The 18,146-nt window shown below is 33.6% G+C and overlaps 1 protein-coding gene across 2 annotated transcripts in view; it reads right to left on the reverse strand.

Annotated features, from left to right (window-relative positions):
* Positions 1 to 18,146, reverse strand: part of LOC106877352 (sterol carrier protein 2) — a 69,357-nt gene that overhangs the window by 48,082 nt on the left and 3,129 nt on the right. Inside the window, exons 1-3 of one of the 2 annotated variants that reach the window (XM_014926238.2) lie at positions 12,953 to 13,228; positions 3,257 to 3,314; positions 2,671 to 2,742 (exon numbers count right to left, since the gene is read on the reverse strand). In XM_014926238.2, the coding sequence (XP_014781724.1) occupies positions 2,671 to 2,742; positions 3,257 to 3,314; positions 12,953 to 13,036 (214 nt within the window). In that variant the 5' untranslated portion in view covers positions 13,037 to 13,228. Of the gene's footprint in view, positions 1 to 2,670; positions 2,743 to 3,256; positions 3,315 to 12,952; positions 13,229 to 18,146 lie in introns of those variants that run through there. The other variant, XM_014926239.2, reaches the window with a different exon arrangement.

The raw sequence follows: 18,146 nt of genomic DNA on the forward strand, positions 1-18,146 counted from the left end.
TGTAAGCGCCCTGAGAGAGAAGTTGGACATAAGAAGCATCAAATGTGGTGTGCAAGAGAGATGACTGCGTTGATATGGTCATGTGTTACGTATGGATGAGGACAGCTGTGTGAAAAAGTGTCACACCCTAATAGTGGAGGAAACCTGTGGAAGAGGTAGACCCAGGAAGACCTGGTGAAGCACGACCTTCAAATGTTGGGCCTCACGGAGGCAATGACAAGTGACTGAGACCTTTGGAGATATGCTGTGCTTGAGAAGACCCAGCAAGCCAAGTGAAACTGTAGCTGTGGATACGTAACTGGCCCATTTAAGAGTACCCTTCAACCATTGGGCAATATGCTGTACTTGAGAAGACCTGCTGCGTCAAGTGAAATCATTGTCATGGCTGATGCCAGTATTGCCTGACTAGCATGTAAAAAGTACTATTCAAGCGTGGTTGATGCCAGTACCACTGGATTGGCTCCCATGCTGAGGCACATAAAAAGCATCATTCAAGCGTGATCATTGCCAGTGCCAGCTGACTGGCTCCCATGGCAGTGGCGCATAAAAAGCACCATTTGAGTGTGGTCAATGCCAGTGCCACCCAACTGGCCCCTGTGCTGGTGGCACGTAAATAGCACCCACTACACTCTCAGAGTGGTTGGCAGTTAAGAAGGGCATCCAGCTGTAGGAACCTTGTCAGATCTGATTGGAGCCTGGTGCAGCCTCCTGGCTTGCCAGTCCTCAGTCAAACCATCCAATCCATACTAGCATGGAAAGTGGACGTTAAACAATGATGATGATCCATTATATTTTGATTTGATCAATTATTGAAGAAAAGAGGAGCCCATTCTTCAGTTTGAACATTGGTAAATGTTAAACAAAAGTAGAATAGTAACTGAAAGCAGATTAAGAAAAACTAAAGCATTATTACAGCTGATAAGCACAATGTTGGTGTAAGGGTCATAACTCCTTTTCCAGATTTGTTCATACATTGAGTCAATGGTAAAGACACTTAGCTTTTACTGTCTCAAGTTATTTTAATTCAAACTGGACATCACAGGTAATTTTAGTACACTGCTGTAAGGAGTGAGAATATCATAACCAATGAGTTTTATAAGCTTACAATGCTGGATTCAGGAGAAGGCACATGTGAAAAGTACTCCTCAAGGGAGATAAATGTCTGAATAGACGACAGCTGTGAATTTAGGATTAGCAGCTATGCTTTCAGAAGCAAGTGACTTTTATTTATAAATCTGCATTGAAAAATAATTCACAAATTTAGTTCACTTTTCTCTATCTCAGACTAAATATCTATTTCATTAACACTTGTCGCTCCTTACTTTTGTTATGGATTGACTGGGGAATGAATAAAGAGACGGACTTGAAAATGAAAGTATTAATTATTCTTTACTGCAAAGTTAAGAGAGTGGTAGAAACACTGCAGAGTCAGGCTAAGTGCCTTGAGGTATTTAGTTTTTTTCTTCTATGTTATGAAATCATATTCTTTATTCTTATTTCTTTATTGCCCACAAGGGGCTAAACATAGAGGGGACCAACAAGGACAGACAAAGGGTTTAAATCGATTACATCGATCCCAGTGCGTAACTGGTACTTATTTAATTGACCCCGAAAGGATGAAAGGCTAAGTTGACCTCGGTGGAATTTGAACTCGGAACGTAGCGGCAGACGAAATACCGCTAAGCATTTCGCCCAGCGTGCTAACGTTTCTGCCAGCTCGCCGCATATTCTTTATTCTTGAGTGGGCCTCAGTAAAATAAGTATCTAAAATCTCCTAGAGATGATTCAATCAACTACAATCCTCTACAAATTTGTAGCCTTGTACCAATATAAGAAATCATAATGAGGTAACTGACATAGAAGAGTGCCAAACTAAATACTCTACATTATTTGGTTTTATTTCTGCATGTTCTGAATTCAAATCTTGTAGAGTAAACGTTGCATTTCCTTTACAAATATATGGCCTTGTATCAATGTGGAAAGTCACTGTTCTTCACAACTACAAAATTGAGTGAGTTGTCTGTGCAGTTATCACTGTTTACTTTATAAACTCATCATATTATCAATAATTACGATTGACAACATGGTTACTTTTTCCAGGATTTTTTCTTTTAACAACTCTTTTTCTAAGATTTGTTTGTCTTAACAACCTGATAATTTTGTAGTAAAGCAATACTCCTACCAATTTTCTAAATTATGGGGTAAACAGTAACTTCCTTAATTATATATCAGAATACCTGAGAAAGGATTTGCACTAATAATCTAATGGGACAGATCTGAAACCTTGGCTAAAATTTATATACCTGCCAAAAAAGTATCTCTTACAGAAACTAGTTGATAAGTAGAGAGCCTGTTATATTTCACTTTTCTTTAGTTTGTATGTTTTAATTTGGCACTGGCCAGTCTGTAAGAAAGGAGTTTTAGTTGGCTGAATTAACTTAGCATCCTGGTGGTATTTATTAACTCACAAAAGGATTTCAACTCAAAACACTGGTACAAAATTGGTCACATCAAACTCATTGCTGTAGACACAATATTTTAAAGTTTTGGAAAATACAAGCTCATATTTGTTTTATCATAATTATTTTCAGAATAGATTAAAGACAACAGGAAAAAAACACCAAAAAAGATTAAAATTATTTTAACATTTCAGTGAAGTGATTGATTTACCATAAACATAGCCAACAACTGCTTGTTGAACATCTTCATAGGATATACTTGCATCATGTAGAGCTTTGGTACCTTGATAGCAACAAAAATAAAAATTCAGTGAATTACTCAAGAATTATATACAAAAAAGTAAAAAATTATATTTCAATATGTTTAATTTTAACACCATTTGCTAGCTCTAAAATTATTTTAGCAATGAAAAATTAAGAGAATGCATGTAGGTCTGATGACTGAAAAATTACAAACGGAATTGTTTGATTTCATTCAAACTCAATATTGTGGAAATATGTATGTTTTCTAATTAGATTATAAAGGTTTGATAAATGTAGCATAAAAATTCTGTAATATTCCAGAGAATATGAATTAATCCATTCTAAGAATATTTTTAGTCTTGCTCCAAAATAGATTTGCGGTTAATAATTTTTTGAACTTCAGTATTGAGCTGAGATGTTAGAAAACCGTTAAATGTTAGTTGTAAGGATTAATAAAATTAATATCATTATAGTGGATGTTAAAACAATGATGATGATGAATATATTAGTATCTTTTAATCTGATCTTTACTAATGTCAAGAAAAACCATATACCTGCTTCAAAAGCCATATCTGGATAGTCAAAGTCTTCACGATTTCTAGGTTTTTCAAACTAAAGTTGTAAAATTTAAAGAACAAATGAATTAGTAAAAAGAATTACATATTAAAAAATACTTTCTAAATTTAATGTAAAAACATATTTAAAATTTCTTTTCCGGACTAATTGGTAGCAGTCTCTAAAAGTATGCACCAATTATATACACAATAACTGTTAAATGGTTTAAATGTTATCCTAACTAGCATGTACCGACACAATTTGCTTGAGCACTAGCAACTGCAGCCAAATCCCCTTCCAATAGCAATAAGCACATACATGTGCCACATGAACTGACTCACTAATAAATAAATGTATTCAGATAGAAAAGTGTAAGTATCTTTAAATTTTAGTATTTCCTTTGTTTTTGATTTTTTTTTTTGGTTTTAACTTCTGCCATGAAGATATTTGATATTAACTGTGGTAAGTGCTTTAAATGACCATACTGACCAATCACTTGGCGACTGGAGATAATTAGAGTGCCAACATTTAAAAGTAAATATGTAATGTATCAGCAAGATAAGCTGTAATGAACACTGCAAGAAATTCAATGAAGAAACAGTGGGGGAAAAGTATAAAGGCAAATAACTAGACATCATAGAAACTGTCTACAGTGGTTCACTAGTGTAATTTAATAAAGTGTATTTGCCACTTGTTCAGTATTGACACACGAGTCAGAAGAGTGAGCTAAAATGTCAGGTCATAAGAATTTCAAATCAACAGATGCTCGTTGTCTTGAAAATTTTGGTATAACATGAAATACAAGACAGCACACATTGAGAAGTACAGTGTTGATGTTATAAATAGGGAATAATGGAAATCCACAAACTGTCTTGTTTTGCTTCAATAATAGAAAATAAATGAATTGAGTAATGCAGATGAAATAAGCCAGTGTTACTGAATATATACAGTATGGGTCTATGAGCTACAAGCACAAAACACCAAGTTCTCTGCTTGTTAATAGAAGTATTCTTCATAATTTGTCTTTACATCTATTTTACAATCTTAGCATAGGTTAGATGAATATATTACTGAAGCATTGTTGTACAGCCATATAACTTTCCTGGCATTAACCCATACCTGTTTTCTAAGTCAGGGATGTCTTGTTTCTTCAAAGATGCAAAGCCCAGTATATGATTCACTGATAGGGGAAATGACATCATCACTGCTTGTAGTTCTTGGTTTTTAGAGAAGTGCAAATGTAAACAAACCCAGACCCGTGCACACATACATACAAACTCAGACCTGTGAATACATACATACAAACGAAGGGCTTTTTCAGTTTTTGTCAACCAAATCCACTCACAAGACTTTGGTTGGCCTGGAACTACAACAGAAGACATTTGCCCAAAATGTTATGCAATGAGACTGAACCTGAAGTGAACTTTTTTAACAACACAGCCAGGCCTACACTTGTATGGTTAAAATAACTATTAAAAAAAAATGCTTGGAACTGATAAATGAAAGTCATTTGGTATTGAGAAAAGTACTAACTCAAAAGCTTTATAGTGTAGACTGGGAAATTTACCCATTTTGTATTAATTATGGTTAATAAGTTAAGATTTTGAACTTAATGTGGAATCAAGAAGAGTACATATGCTTTTTGAGAATTATGTGATAATCCTCATTGATATTATTTAAGAAACAATAATCTAGAATTTCAAACAGCCAATAACATTATTTTGATGAAGTCAATCATTATAGAAATCATACAAAATTTGAACCCTTTAGTATTCAGATTATTCTGTCATATGTAATGCTTATTTAATCATTTTTAATACAGCATTATCTTGTAACTTCAAGATTTTGATGATGTGATTGTCTATTTTTAGAATAACATTGTGGAATAAGTGTGAGAGGCTGGATCTGGTCAACTTGGACCTAAAACAGTAAAGAATGTTTGGGCCTGATATGGCCAGTTTAAATGCTAAAGGGTTAAACAGTCAAAAGAAATCTGTCTTTAATAACTAATGAATTTAGTATAATGTAAAATTTTTACAGTAATACAGTTTGTTGCCTGCATCTGGAGAAAATAAGTAGCAAGTTTATTCAGAACTACTTTATTCCGTGGGAAGAAGTATTCAGGTTTGAAAATGTTAACTTACAATATTTCAGATGCTTTAATAATTTTGCAGTTTTGAATATCATAATGAAAATTCTGTGGACACCAATTGTAGAACAAATTGTAATAAAATACCAAGAAGTGTCCAAATATAATGAAAATGAGAAATAAGATACACTTAAGTTTCAGTGAATATTTATACCAAGAAACGTGTTGCTGAAACATAACACAAGGAAGACAATGACAGCAGTTCTTTATTTATACTGGATATTAGAGAATTTTATAAAGTATATCTGGTTAATTACTTCTGCATTATTAACTATTTGGGATTAAATATTCTTATTTAGTCCCTAAAAAATTCATGCTTATTACATGTATTGAAATCTAGCAGTATTTTTGGGTACACTGAAAATCTTTTAGTAAGCATACAATAAAAAGCAAGACGACTTGATTTACGAGTTATTTGCTTACTTTATATAAAGAATATATACACAAAGACGCCAACCATATAAGACAGTAGTCAAGTCGTTGACGACATTTAATGCAGGGAACATTAAAACAGCTAATTAAAAAAATAATCAGTAAGGAAAAAGCAATACAGTCAATGATTAATTCTACATACTTTATTTTGGCAAGTAAGGGAGACAACTTAAGAAAACTTCTAAATAAAATGAAAAACAAAAGCAGAAACAGAGAACATTATGCTTTGTTCGTTTGTTTATATGTATGTATTTTTTATTCTTTTACTTGTTTCAGTCATTTGACTGCGGCCATGCTGGAGCACCGCCTTTAGTTGAACAAATTGACCCATAGACTTATTCTATCGGTCGCCTTGCGGAACCGCTAAGTTACGGGACGTAAACACACCAACATCGACACACAAACATTTACATATACATAAGACGAGACTCTCAGTGTCCATCTACCAAATCCACTCTCAAGGCTTTAGTTGGTCTGAGGCCATAGTAGGTGACAGTTGCCCAAGGTGCTATGCAGTAGGACTGAACCCAGAAGCATGTGGTTGGGAAGCAAGCTTCTTATGAATGAAACAATTTCCATAAAAACATTTTACTTGAAATTGTAAACAATAAAAATTACTAAATAATTTTCTTTTTAAAATCCTTATTAACCAATGGACTCTAATCACTTATCTTAAGTTCAGGTCAGGCATCTGGACAAAGCAATGTACATAGCAGCATACACATTAGCATTGGGTCTGCAGGCAACTGGCCTGTGTGCTCATGCCTTAGGACAGCTTCAGGCGAAACGTTGATGTATTCCCTGCATAAATATTTATTACTACATCAATACAATGCAAATTTTAGCAGAGAAACTTAATGAAGTCGGAAGCTGAGTAATAAATGCTTGATTAGTTTATGATAGAGCTGGATAACTTAACTGTCACTTTAATGTTATAAGTTTAATCTATGTTAAAAAGTTAGCTAATATCCCTTTAATATTAGTGAATATTCTTCAAGTTCATATGACACTACAAATTCAATTAAGCTACTATATATATATATATAAACCAATAATCAAAATATATTCCCAAAACAATGCAATAACTTTGTTTCAAAATGTTTCTTTCTGTGAGGAAGTTTCACTTAATCTAATTGGTGTAAGTCCCACAACTCATTAGGTTGTAGGTGCATATTTGGGTAAATTATTCAGATGGAACCATTCTTATCTCTATTTTATTAAAGCTAATTTAAAATGCTACACATAATGATTTAAATATTGATTTAATTTTGAATAGGAACCAAGAACTTGTATTTGAGGAGTAGAAGAAACATGATATTGTGAAGATGTCTCTCCTAAGTGGTGGTGGTGGTTCATCATCATCATCCTTTTCCATGCTGGCATGGGTTGGATGGTTTGATCAGAGCTGGCAAGCCACTGGAGAGCTGCACCAGGTTCCAGTCTGTTCTGGCTTGGTTTCTATGGCTGGATGCCTTTCCTAATGCCAACCACTTCACAGTGCATGCTGTGTGCTTTTATTGTGGCACTAGCATAAGTGCTTATACGTGGCAGCAGCACAAGGCTCTTGTAGGTCAATCCTCTTCAATGGAGTGGCAGCCATTAACACTTCAGCTGTGGAGGACAAGTCTTCTTGAATACAACAAAGTGCCAGATATCTCGGTCCTTTGTCATCTCCAAAAGGGTCAATATATATAGAAATAGATTTCCATTGACTTCCCATTGCTAAAGTGAACCACCAAGCATGAAGAGATTTTGCAGTAGACATATGGTACAGACATAGATTATGGTATTAGGGATAAGATACTAATACTGTAATGTTTTGTTCAGTAAGGCCAACTGTAATTCTTTATAATACTGAAAGATTTAATTGAAAAAACAAAAAACAAACGCTTTTACCAATTCCTCAAAGTCTGTTTTCCAAAATAGGTAAATTACCACAAATTTTGGGGCAAGAGATTAACCAATTATATCAACCCTAGTAAATGACTAGTATTTATTAACTTGTAACGATGAAAGGCTAAGTTGACCTGGCCAAAATTTGAATTTGGAACATAAAACAATGTAACTAAATACTGCATGATTTTTTATCTCGTGTTACTAGTTCTGCCAACAACAATAAATAATGTTATCAAAAAGCAATAAACTGGAGTCTAAAAATATGTCCTTATATAATTTAAGAAAAGCTGAACTATGAACTTTGAATATAGTCATCATTTTAGTGTTTATCTCAGTATGATCAACTGATCATCAAAGATTTATCTAAGCTTTTAGAATTTATTAATAACAAATGAACTTAGATCAATGCTAACAAAACAAAAAAAGATTGGCTTCAATACTGTTGGTCCTAGTTTGTGAATATAACTTGAGAGGTTGTGATGGGGCAAGTGATAGTACTCAGGATCTTATAGGTTCAAGATCATCTATCATCCCATTAAAGTTAAGCTTCATATTCAATAATGCTAAGTAGATAAATAAAGAATCTTATGAGATAACATTGTTGTCCCAAACTCCCATCTGTTTTCTACACAACTGCAACTCTGATTACATCATTATCCAAATGAGTCCTTCCTTGTTTAAGTTGGCCAGGTGTAATGTAGTGGATCTGTTGTTTATTCTGGATAAGATGTTTGAAAAAATGAAAAGGCCAAGTAGATTAGTTTCTGGACTATTATTGTCTAATAGGTGTTCATTCCAAATCTGCTGCAAATGCATTGTAAGGTTTGAGTTTTAGTTCATGTAGCTCTTGTTCTGAAAAAATATGTACTGGATCTTCTGAGAATGTTGCAGGTAATAGAAAAACTACTCTATTTTGTGAGAGATTTATCTTTTGCCTTTAACAAAGGAGCTAAGTACCAGCTCTTATAAGCATTTTTCAACTTGGGATACTTTATGGGGCACTGCTCTGCCAGAAGCCAAGGATATGTCTTCGCTAGCTAAACAGAAGAAAATATTATTTGTTAATGAGATTAAATGAAATGAAATATCTAATGTTTTAGACAGAACCCTTCATCAAACACTCCACCCAAAATGTTCAGTATTTCCTGTAATCGTGGCTTACTAACACATCTATCTCAGCCCATCCTCTTACTAACCAAGCCAAAACTAATCTTGAATTCAAGAGATTTCATAAGGAAAGTAGAATTAAGTTTTCCTAGAAAGGTCAGTCCTGATCAAGAAGACCATTTAACAAAGGTATTCAAGTTATAGACCTATTTTTATAGACATATATATATATAACTTGTTTCAGTCATTACACTGTAGCCATGTTGGGGCACTAGCTTGAAGAATTTTTAGTCGAATGTATTAATCTCAGTAATTATTATTTAAAACCACGTACTTATCCTATCAGTCTCTTTTGTTGAACTGCTAAGTTACAAGGATGTAAACACACCAGCACGAGTTGTCAAGGGTGGCGGTGGTAGGGACAAACACAGACACATATATATATATTTCGATAAGAAAAAAATCTACAACCTTCCGTCTCAATACACTACTATTGGACTTGAAAGTTATTTTTATATTTACTACGGATTGCTTGAAACTTTCTTGCTACACCTCGATCGTTGGATCTTATATTTATTTATACCCCCCCCCCCCCGACACGATGGAAGCGCATGGCTTAGTGGTTAGGGTATTGGACCCATGATTGTAAGATCATGGTTTCGATTCCTAGACCGGACGACGCTTTGTGTTTTTTTAACAAAAGCACAAGCTGGCAAAAATGAGTAATCCTGCGACGGACCGTCGTCCTGTCCAGGTGGGGAATATATACACCATGGAAACCGGCCCTATAAATCTATATGGCTCGGGAAGGAACTTTATTTTCTACATATATATGATGGACTTCTTTCAGTTTCCGTCTACCAAATCCATCCACAAGGCTTTAATCCGTACGAGGCTATAATAGAAGACACTTGCCCAAGGTGCTTTCAAGTGGGACTGAACTCGGAACCATGTGGTTGGGAAGCAAACTTCTTATACAGCCACGCCTGTGCCTATATTGTGGACAACAGTGTTCAATATGTTCTTTATTTAAAGTGATTGGTTGTAATTTGAGGGCGAATATGTTATTAACAAGTTGAGCGACAATCTTAAGATTTTTCAAATGTCTTTGACAAAATAATCTTGTAGACAAAATAATCTTGTTATTTCAATCAGGTGGCGAGCTGACAGAATCGTTAGCACGCAGGGTGAACGCTTAGCGATCTTTCGTCTGCCGCGTTTTGAGTTCAAATTCCGCCGAGGTTGACTATGCCTTTCATCCTTTCAGGGTCGATAGATTAAGTACCAGTGAAACACTGGAGTCGATGTAATCGACTAGTCCTCTCCAACCAAATTTCAGGGATCTTTGGGGTTTGACGGGCAACATTTATTTTCTTAACGAAACACTTTCAAACTTGGGACACTGGTAGAATGTGTCATATAAAACAACTTCTTCTCTTAACCTTCTTAACAAAAAATTGTACATCGCAAGTTATTTCATGTTAAAGTTGTCGTATTTCTGTAATTTCAACCAATCACTGACGTCTATTCAGCTGTATACAGTTACTGCTGTTCGGTGTCAAGTGTGTTATTCCCTGTTTAATTATATCATTATTCCCTAGTAAAGTTTTAGGGTTAGGGTTATGAGTTAGAGTTAAGAACGGGACTAATTTTATTCAAGGGAAAAGATCCCATGACACCGTTACGGCATTAATTGGTTTCACTTCAATAGACGTCAGTGATTGGTTGAAATTACCGAAATACGACAATTTTTTTACATAAAATAACTTCGAATACAAAATTTTTTATCTGTTCTATACCACAAAATATACAAATATTCGAAGTTTGAAAGTGCTTCGGTACCAAAAACACTACAAAAAAAAAATGTTGCCCGTCAAACCCCAAAGATCCAATTTCAGGCCTCGTGCCTCAAGTAGAAAGGCTATTTCAATCGATAAAAAGATTTTGCCCAAACATTTGCATTCACATGTGGATATGAGATATATTAGTGTGGAACTAAAAGAGAAAATATCTAAAAATCAGTATTTATTAGAAATTGGGTGTCCTCCGAAATGTGAACGGTCTCGTCTATAAAATAACAAGTGCGTGGATAAATTGTGATTAAGTTTAGATGTTTGATAAACACAAATTCAACCTTATGTTTATGCATGAGCTGGAGAGCAACTGAACTAGTTGCGATCTATTGTCTTCTATGAAGCGGGTCAACGCAGGAGGCAGAATGTACGAACGTATGTTTATTAAACATGCATATGCAAGTTAACTTATTCCAAATTTTTCCACACGCACGCTGTCGCAATATTGGGGCGCTTTTATTTTATATGTAAAACCAGTGAATGTACAGATGTTATTTTTACATAAAAAACGCCTGTTACTCATAACTTGATGCAGCTTTCTCTCCTTGTAAGACGAATATGAATGGATAAGACGGCGAGAACTCGTCAAGCTGTATTCGAGTTGGTTCAGCAAAGAGCCCTTTATCTTCGCACTTCGGGAATAGAATTGACCGAATCCTGATGTATTTCTAAATAACAACGAAAGTTGTGAGTCCGTTCTCCACCAGTTTCGAGGTGTCTGCTAGTGACTATAGACACTTAAAAACAATTAGCGAAAGCATACTTAAATGCTACCAAGCCATACTCGGTTGCGAGTGACGGTATGTGTGTGTGTGTGAGAGAGAGAGAGAGAGAGAGAGAGAGAGAGAGAGAGAGAGATATTCAATTGTCAAACATAAAACGAAAGTAAATATTGGTTTCAAATTTTGGCACATGGCCAGCAATTTCAGGAGAGAGACTAAGTCGATTACATCGACTTCCAGTGCTCGACTGGTACTTATGGCATAACTACAGGGAAATTTTTGTATATTCGGATTCTACATAGTAAATACTATATGCATAGAATATTTCATTAAAAAATATTCATTTTTCTGAAAGTTATGACCTCCCAAAGTCTGGTGGGTAAAACCCTGTAGTTATGCCCTTATTTTAACAAACCCGAAAGGATGAAAGGCGAAGTCGACCTCGGCGGAATTTGAACTCAGAACGTAATGACAGACGAAATGCATTTTGCTCGGCATGCTAACAATCTGTCAGCTCTAACTAAATACTCAAATCAGGAAAAGCACGCAACAAAGTTGAGTGATTAAAAGAAGTTTGGCTGCTATTTCCAACAGAATGAACGCTTACGTAAGGGCTTTTTTGTTGGCTTGTATCTCGGAGTGTTCCAAGTCCCCCTGATTGAACAGGCCTCCGATCGAAGACAACCCAACTTCGCCTTTTTATGTGTATGTTGCATTAATATAAAACAATTTATTATTTAGGATTGAAGTAGATCCGAAGCAGATTTTTCTGCTATTTCTTTCAGGTCAAATTATTCTGTAGAAAGCTCACTCGTTGGCTCGTGTCTCAATGTTGTTTAGACCCACGTCCCCTCTCATCGAACAGAATTGACCCTTGATTAACTATCTCAGCCATGGCACTCTCATTTTATTTTCACATATTTAATATGTCCTAGAACAACATTAAAGGTAATGTGTTCTTCCTATGTTTTCGTTGTTATTACTAACCGATCAAGAAACCGCCCCTTTTCTTGAGTTGTCAAAGTCGGTTAAAGATCGGTCAACAAAGCACAAGATTTCGTTTCGAATCCTGGGTTAAAAAATATTATAACAGATTTCACTTCCCTAAATATTAGACGTGATATCAAAACAAAACTAATATTATAGAAATAGCCATATATATATATATATATATATATTTATATATTGCTATAAGAAAGAACAACTGAAAAGTGCACTTGATTCATCGAGAATAGTTTGGAAAACAATCTATACCAAAAAGCGTGGAAACAGAAAATACAAAAATAAACAGTTGCGTAAACACTGATATTCAACATTTAGCAAAAGCAAAAAAAGCATTCGTAAATTATGTCTAACGACTACAAAATAGCATTTGATTTTTCATTAAAAAAATTAAAATAATGTTGAAAACAAAAAAGAAATCAATGAATTATTTTGGCAAGTGACTTATTTGTAAAGTGATCAACTGACTATCAGCAATGATATACATACATAAATAAGTCTTAATATTAATTCTAGAGGCATTTATGTTGTTACCTTGGTCATTCCAACCCCGATGACATAGACATCGTTGTAACTGGGTGATGAGTTGAGTGAACGAGTGGCATGTAGCGGCGCCATTTTGGTGTTAACACGAAGGACACTGTAATATTTTATTCGCTTTTAATAATTGTTTTATCATACGATTTTAGCTGCTGGAGAATATCTACATATATCTATACTTATCCATATCAATCTATCTATATATATATGTTTACATATATACCTATAGATATAAGATAAAGAGGAAAGAAAGAGAAATGGGGAGAGGGAGAGTGTGCATGCGTTTGTACATATATGTTAAATTAATCAGCAGTAGCATAAAGTCACCCGGATGTCAACATTCTTTAAAATTTAACCTTTCGTCACATTTATTAATCTTAATTCTAAAAAGAAGAGGAATATCACTGCCGTCATAATTCATAGTATTAATAAGCATATTCATAAACAATGTGCTTTATAGTAGAAACAATTACGATATATTTGTTGTATTTCTTTTTCCGTATTTTTAGACTTATTTCTTTTATTCAGCGAAGAATTATTCACAAAAGTCTATTGAATTAAACAATGGTATGTGATTGATTGATAAATTATTTCATCTATCACAGAGAAATGCGAAGTAACGACGACCCCAGCGGCATTTGAACTCAGAATGCCTACGGTCGAAACTAAATACTACAAGGCGTTTTAATCTGGCGCTCGGCCGTTTATATCAGTCCACCGCCTTTTCCCCACATTTCAAAATCAAAGTCCTGGTAAATTATATTTGATAGAATGTTAAATTTAATCTCATATACGTCATAAGTGACAAATTTTATTTTTTCTTTAAACATAAAATGGAATATTAGCTGTGGATTTAAAGGACAAAGTACATACTTAAATAAAAAAAAATGTATAGGAGAGAGCGATATTGCTTTGTGTTTGAGTATCGGTCGACCTGTTTTCCAGTAGTGCACTAGTTACCCCATTCGTCTGAAATTCGTAGGGAGTTCAGAATAATTTCAAATATACATACTTAACCCCTGAAATTATAACAGTTATTATATCTACCGATATATCTTTTTGCTCAATATCTGAAATTGGTTTAAAAGCTGACATTGACAAAGAAAGTTAGTATAGAGAAAATATTTTATAGGATAAGTCACGTTGGAAATTAAAACAAATATCAAATAATGTGAATATATAAACACTGGTAGTGAGTTGTGCGACTGCGTATGAAAAAAAAAATCAAGGCAATGTTTGAAGAAAAATATATTTCTGATGTCAAAGCTACTTGAGAAGCAAGACAATGACTATGAAAGAATGAAGTAAGGAAAGGGCGAATATTAAATTTAGATAAGTAGAAAGAAGAGTGAGGGATAAATGTGTAAGATAAAGTTGGAGATAGAGACGGAGTATCTCATAAAGACGATGTACGTAAAAAAGAGTCTGTTATGTACGATAATGTAAAGCAGACACAAAAACAGAGAGAGAGGGCAGAGGATTAAATAGAAAGGGTGTAAACCAATGTCGAACTATGATAGAGAAAGAGATGATTAACTAGAGTGTATGGTGAAACAGACGGGTAATGAAAGATTTAAATAGAGAGGGAGTACGGCACTGTAGTGCATACTAAGAGATAGAAAACACTGTTTTTAGTAGAGAGGGTGAGTCAAGACCCGGAGGGTGTTTTGAAGCCCTGCTAAGTTACTAACGAATTTACTATCAATTTTCTTTTGGCGCCGTTATTGTTTATGCTATTAGAGAATACCATCGCTAAACAAGCATTAATTAGTGCACTAAAAAAAAAATTCATTGCTACCTCGTTATTACCTTGAAAAAGAATAGACTGATTATTATTATATGCTTCTCATACGCATCTCTCTTTCACCCTATCACACACGCACATATATATATATAAATACATATATACACATTTAGAATATATATTTATACATATTTAGATATACAAACAGAAATACCTCCATATAATACACACATATAAATATATATAGAGAGCCCCTCTGTTTGTGTGTCTCTGTCTTTCTCATTACACCCTCCCTCATAACTATGTATTTGTCTGCACACGAAAGAGAAGCAGTGTGAGTAGTCGTAAAACGGGGAAAAATGGTAGTCCAAGGAGTGGATTAAAACTAAGCGATTGCTATTCTTAAACGGAGGAAAAAAAGCTTAGCTTGGATTTATATTTATTTCTTTTAGCAATGACATTTATTTTGGATATTTTAGTTCTGAAAGCCTCTTCTGTTATACAGGTAAGAGACTAATTATTACGCTTTCTTATTCTCAATGTGTTGACAAGAAGTGGAGGTTCATTTAAATTGATAAATAAACTGACAACCGAACCTCCGCTTTATGACGACAACATACGTATGGCATAAATGCAACTTGTCAGACTTTTTCTATAAAATATCATTAAGTATCTTTCAACAAAATGAATCCTTCATTTACTTGGTAAAAAATTTCTGTAAGAAATAATTAGAGACGATATATGATCGTTACTGTACCCTGTTTGGTGTGATATTGCTACTACTAAAGCTTATGTTGGTAATTTTCATTATGAGCAGACGAGCAGAGCTTCTTTCTCTTTATTAATAGATCTGATGATGAAATACTGTAAGATGTTTTTTGTAAGAACTTTTTTGTTTATACTTTTATTTTCAACATTTCATTAACTATCTGTTCCTAATATAAATGTTTACGGACAAAATAATTTTAAGTAGAGAAGCTGGGCACTTGCCACAAAGTGAGGGATCGTTTTAGTATTGATTTACAGAAAAAGCTGATCCCTCACTTTGTGGCGATTATTTACAAATGTCGGCTGTAGCCTGCTTGCTTGTATGCTTTAGCTGACTAATAGGCCATGGTTGTAGTATTAAGCAATAAAAGCGACGAGTGCTGCAGATTTTATGACTAATTTTATATTTGACAAAATGCATTCAAGAATATGAAATTAGAGATAGTTTGGTGGAATAGAGAGAAATTTTAAATAGCTTTTGTTTACATCTGATTTCATTTATAACCTCTCCATTCTTGACATGTTAAAACACTTGGAAGACTCATCATATAGATTTTGAGATATTTTTATAATATTCAAGCTTAAATTCTTCATGATCTTCATTGAATTGAAATTTCGATGCTGTATTCAGAAAAGTGTTTCAAACTCTTTTAGTCAGATCAGATTGCAAACAATTACTCAGGTGTATGCCAGATTTTCCAACCAACGACTGCATCAGTGGCCATATTGTATCATAAACATTGTCAATGGACTATATTTTATAGAATGCTTCATCTATTTCTATACAGTTATTCTTTTCATTACATTCGTTGTCTGAGATATTTTTTCATTAAATGAAGACTTTCGTTCATTTTATGTTTCGACTGTTATTAATAATACTCAACAATTTAAATCATTATGTATATTCATTTACAAATATTGAAATACCAGAACTCCTGTTGCCTGCGAAAATAGCCACTGTTATGTATTATTATTCTTCTTAAGTTTCTCCTTTTTGTGTCTTTACTTTTAATTCACCCATTTAGATATTTCCTCCAGAATCTTTTCACTACTAAGCACTTTCTTAGAATATATATATATTTATTTTTCTGTGTGTGTGTGTTTTATACACACTAAAAGCAAATTGTATGTGTGTGTGTGTATATATATTTATTCAATATACACATACATAAATATACAAACATACATTTGTTTCTTAGTTATGTATATATATATCAGTGCAAATTGTACATTCTCAATGCAAACTAAGCGAATTTATATAAATGATTCTTATATATATATATATATATATATATAATCATTTTAAAGAAAGTTACGGGAAAGCAGTTGATGGGGAACCAACATGTAGTTAAGCCGATACTCACACTTTTATATATTAAACAAGTTGTGGATATATGCATTTCTGCTGGACAGATAGATATATTATTAAACCAAAGTATGTATGTATATCATTCGGCATGCTGGACCGCTGAAATCCACAAGTTTTTTTATTCTCTGTTTATTTTCTCTTATTCCTTTCTGTTGAAGAGCGTAAGCCCGAAACGTATACAAACTAATACACCTGTCTTCGTCTTTTGTTTCTCTATAAATTTCGAATATATATATATATATAATGAAAGCAAGTTGGTGTGTGTATGTAAATAAGTATATATATGCAATCAATCGCATATATATATAATGAAAGCAAGTTGGTGTGTATGTATATAAGTATATATATATATATACAATCAATCGCATATATATATATATATATATATAATGAAAGCAAGTTATATTTATATTTTCCTAACGCGAATTCTAATGTTTATATATTTTTCAATCAAATTTGAATTTTTATTCTAAGTTTTATTGCATGTATGTATATTTTGAAAGCAAGTTTTAATGTAAGCTACATGTACGCTTTAGATGCATTTTTTAATGCAAGTTCTGTGTATCTTACATACACAATTTCTTACAATGCGGAAAAAAGAATATTTCAGGCATAAAGGCCTAACATGAAAAAATAAACGGAAATTTATCGGTCTGTTAAGATACTGATCTAATCTAAATGGACCGATTGTTTGATAGGGTTATTAAATTTATTCCTTTCTTCATTTAAGAATCTCTCAGTCTTAAACTCGTTTTGCAAAGTGATTCAAGTAAGCTACAAGGTTCTATAATGTGTGTAAGAGAGAGATACAGACATAACCCCGTTCTGGTAATGAATGGTAAATTAGTCCACAAGTTAGCAGGAGCAGTGTTGAACTCGTATAAACGCACATCATGTGCGTGAAAATTCTTGAATCAAAGATCAAGGAGACCATAAGTTGAACAATATAACTTTAGTGCAAATAGTAGTATTTACATATTCAATGTTTTGAATTAGAATGTGTGTCCACACATAAATACATTTTAATCGTAAATTCTGTCCGAGTGAGAAAAATAAGCTTCGAATAAAAACCTATTCAATTCTAACCGTAATGAGTACTATTGCATCCAACTAGGTTTTACTTATATGTTCTCAGAATATAATGTGTGTATACCAAAAGTAAGTGGTTTCTATTATAACTTCCTTTTAGAAAATATACAAAATACAAAAACAATAGTTGACTTGTATATTCTTAGCAGACGACTTATTTATCATGAATCCTTTTTGTTTTGCTTGCCAACGAAGTATGACTATTCACTGCACATTTT

Source organism: Octopus bimaculoides, chromosome 4 (assembly GCF_001194135.2).
Source record: "Octopus bimaculoides isolate UCB-OBI-ISO-001 chromosome 4, ASM119413v2, whole genome shotgun sequence".
Lineage (NCBI taxonomy): Eukaryota > Metazoa > Mollusca > Cephalopoda > Octopoda > Octopodidae > Octopus > Octopus bimaculoides.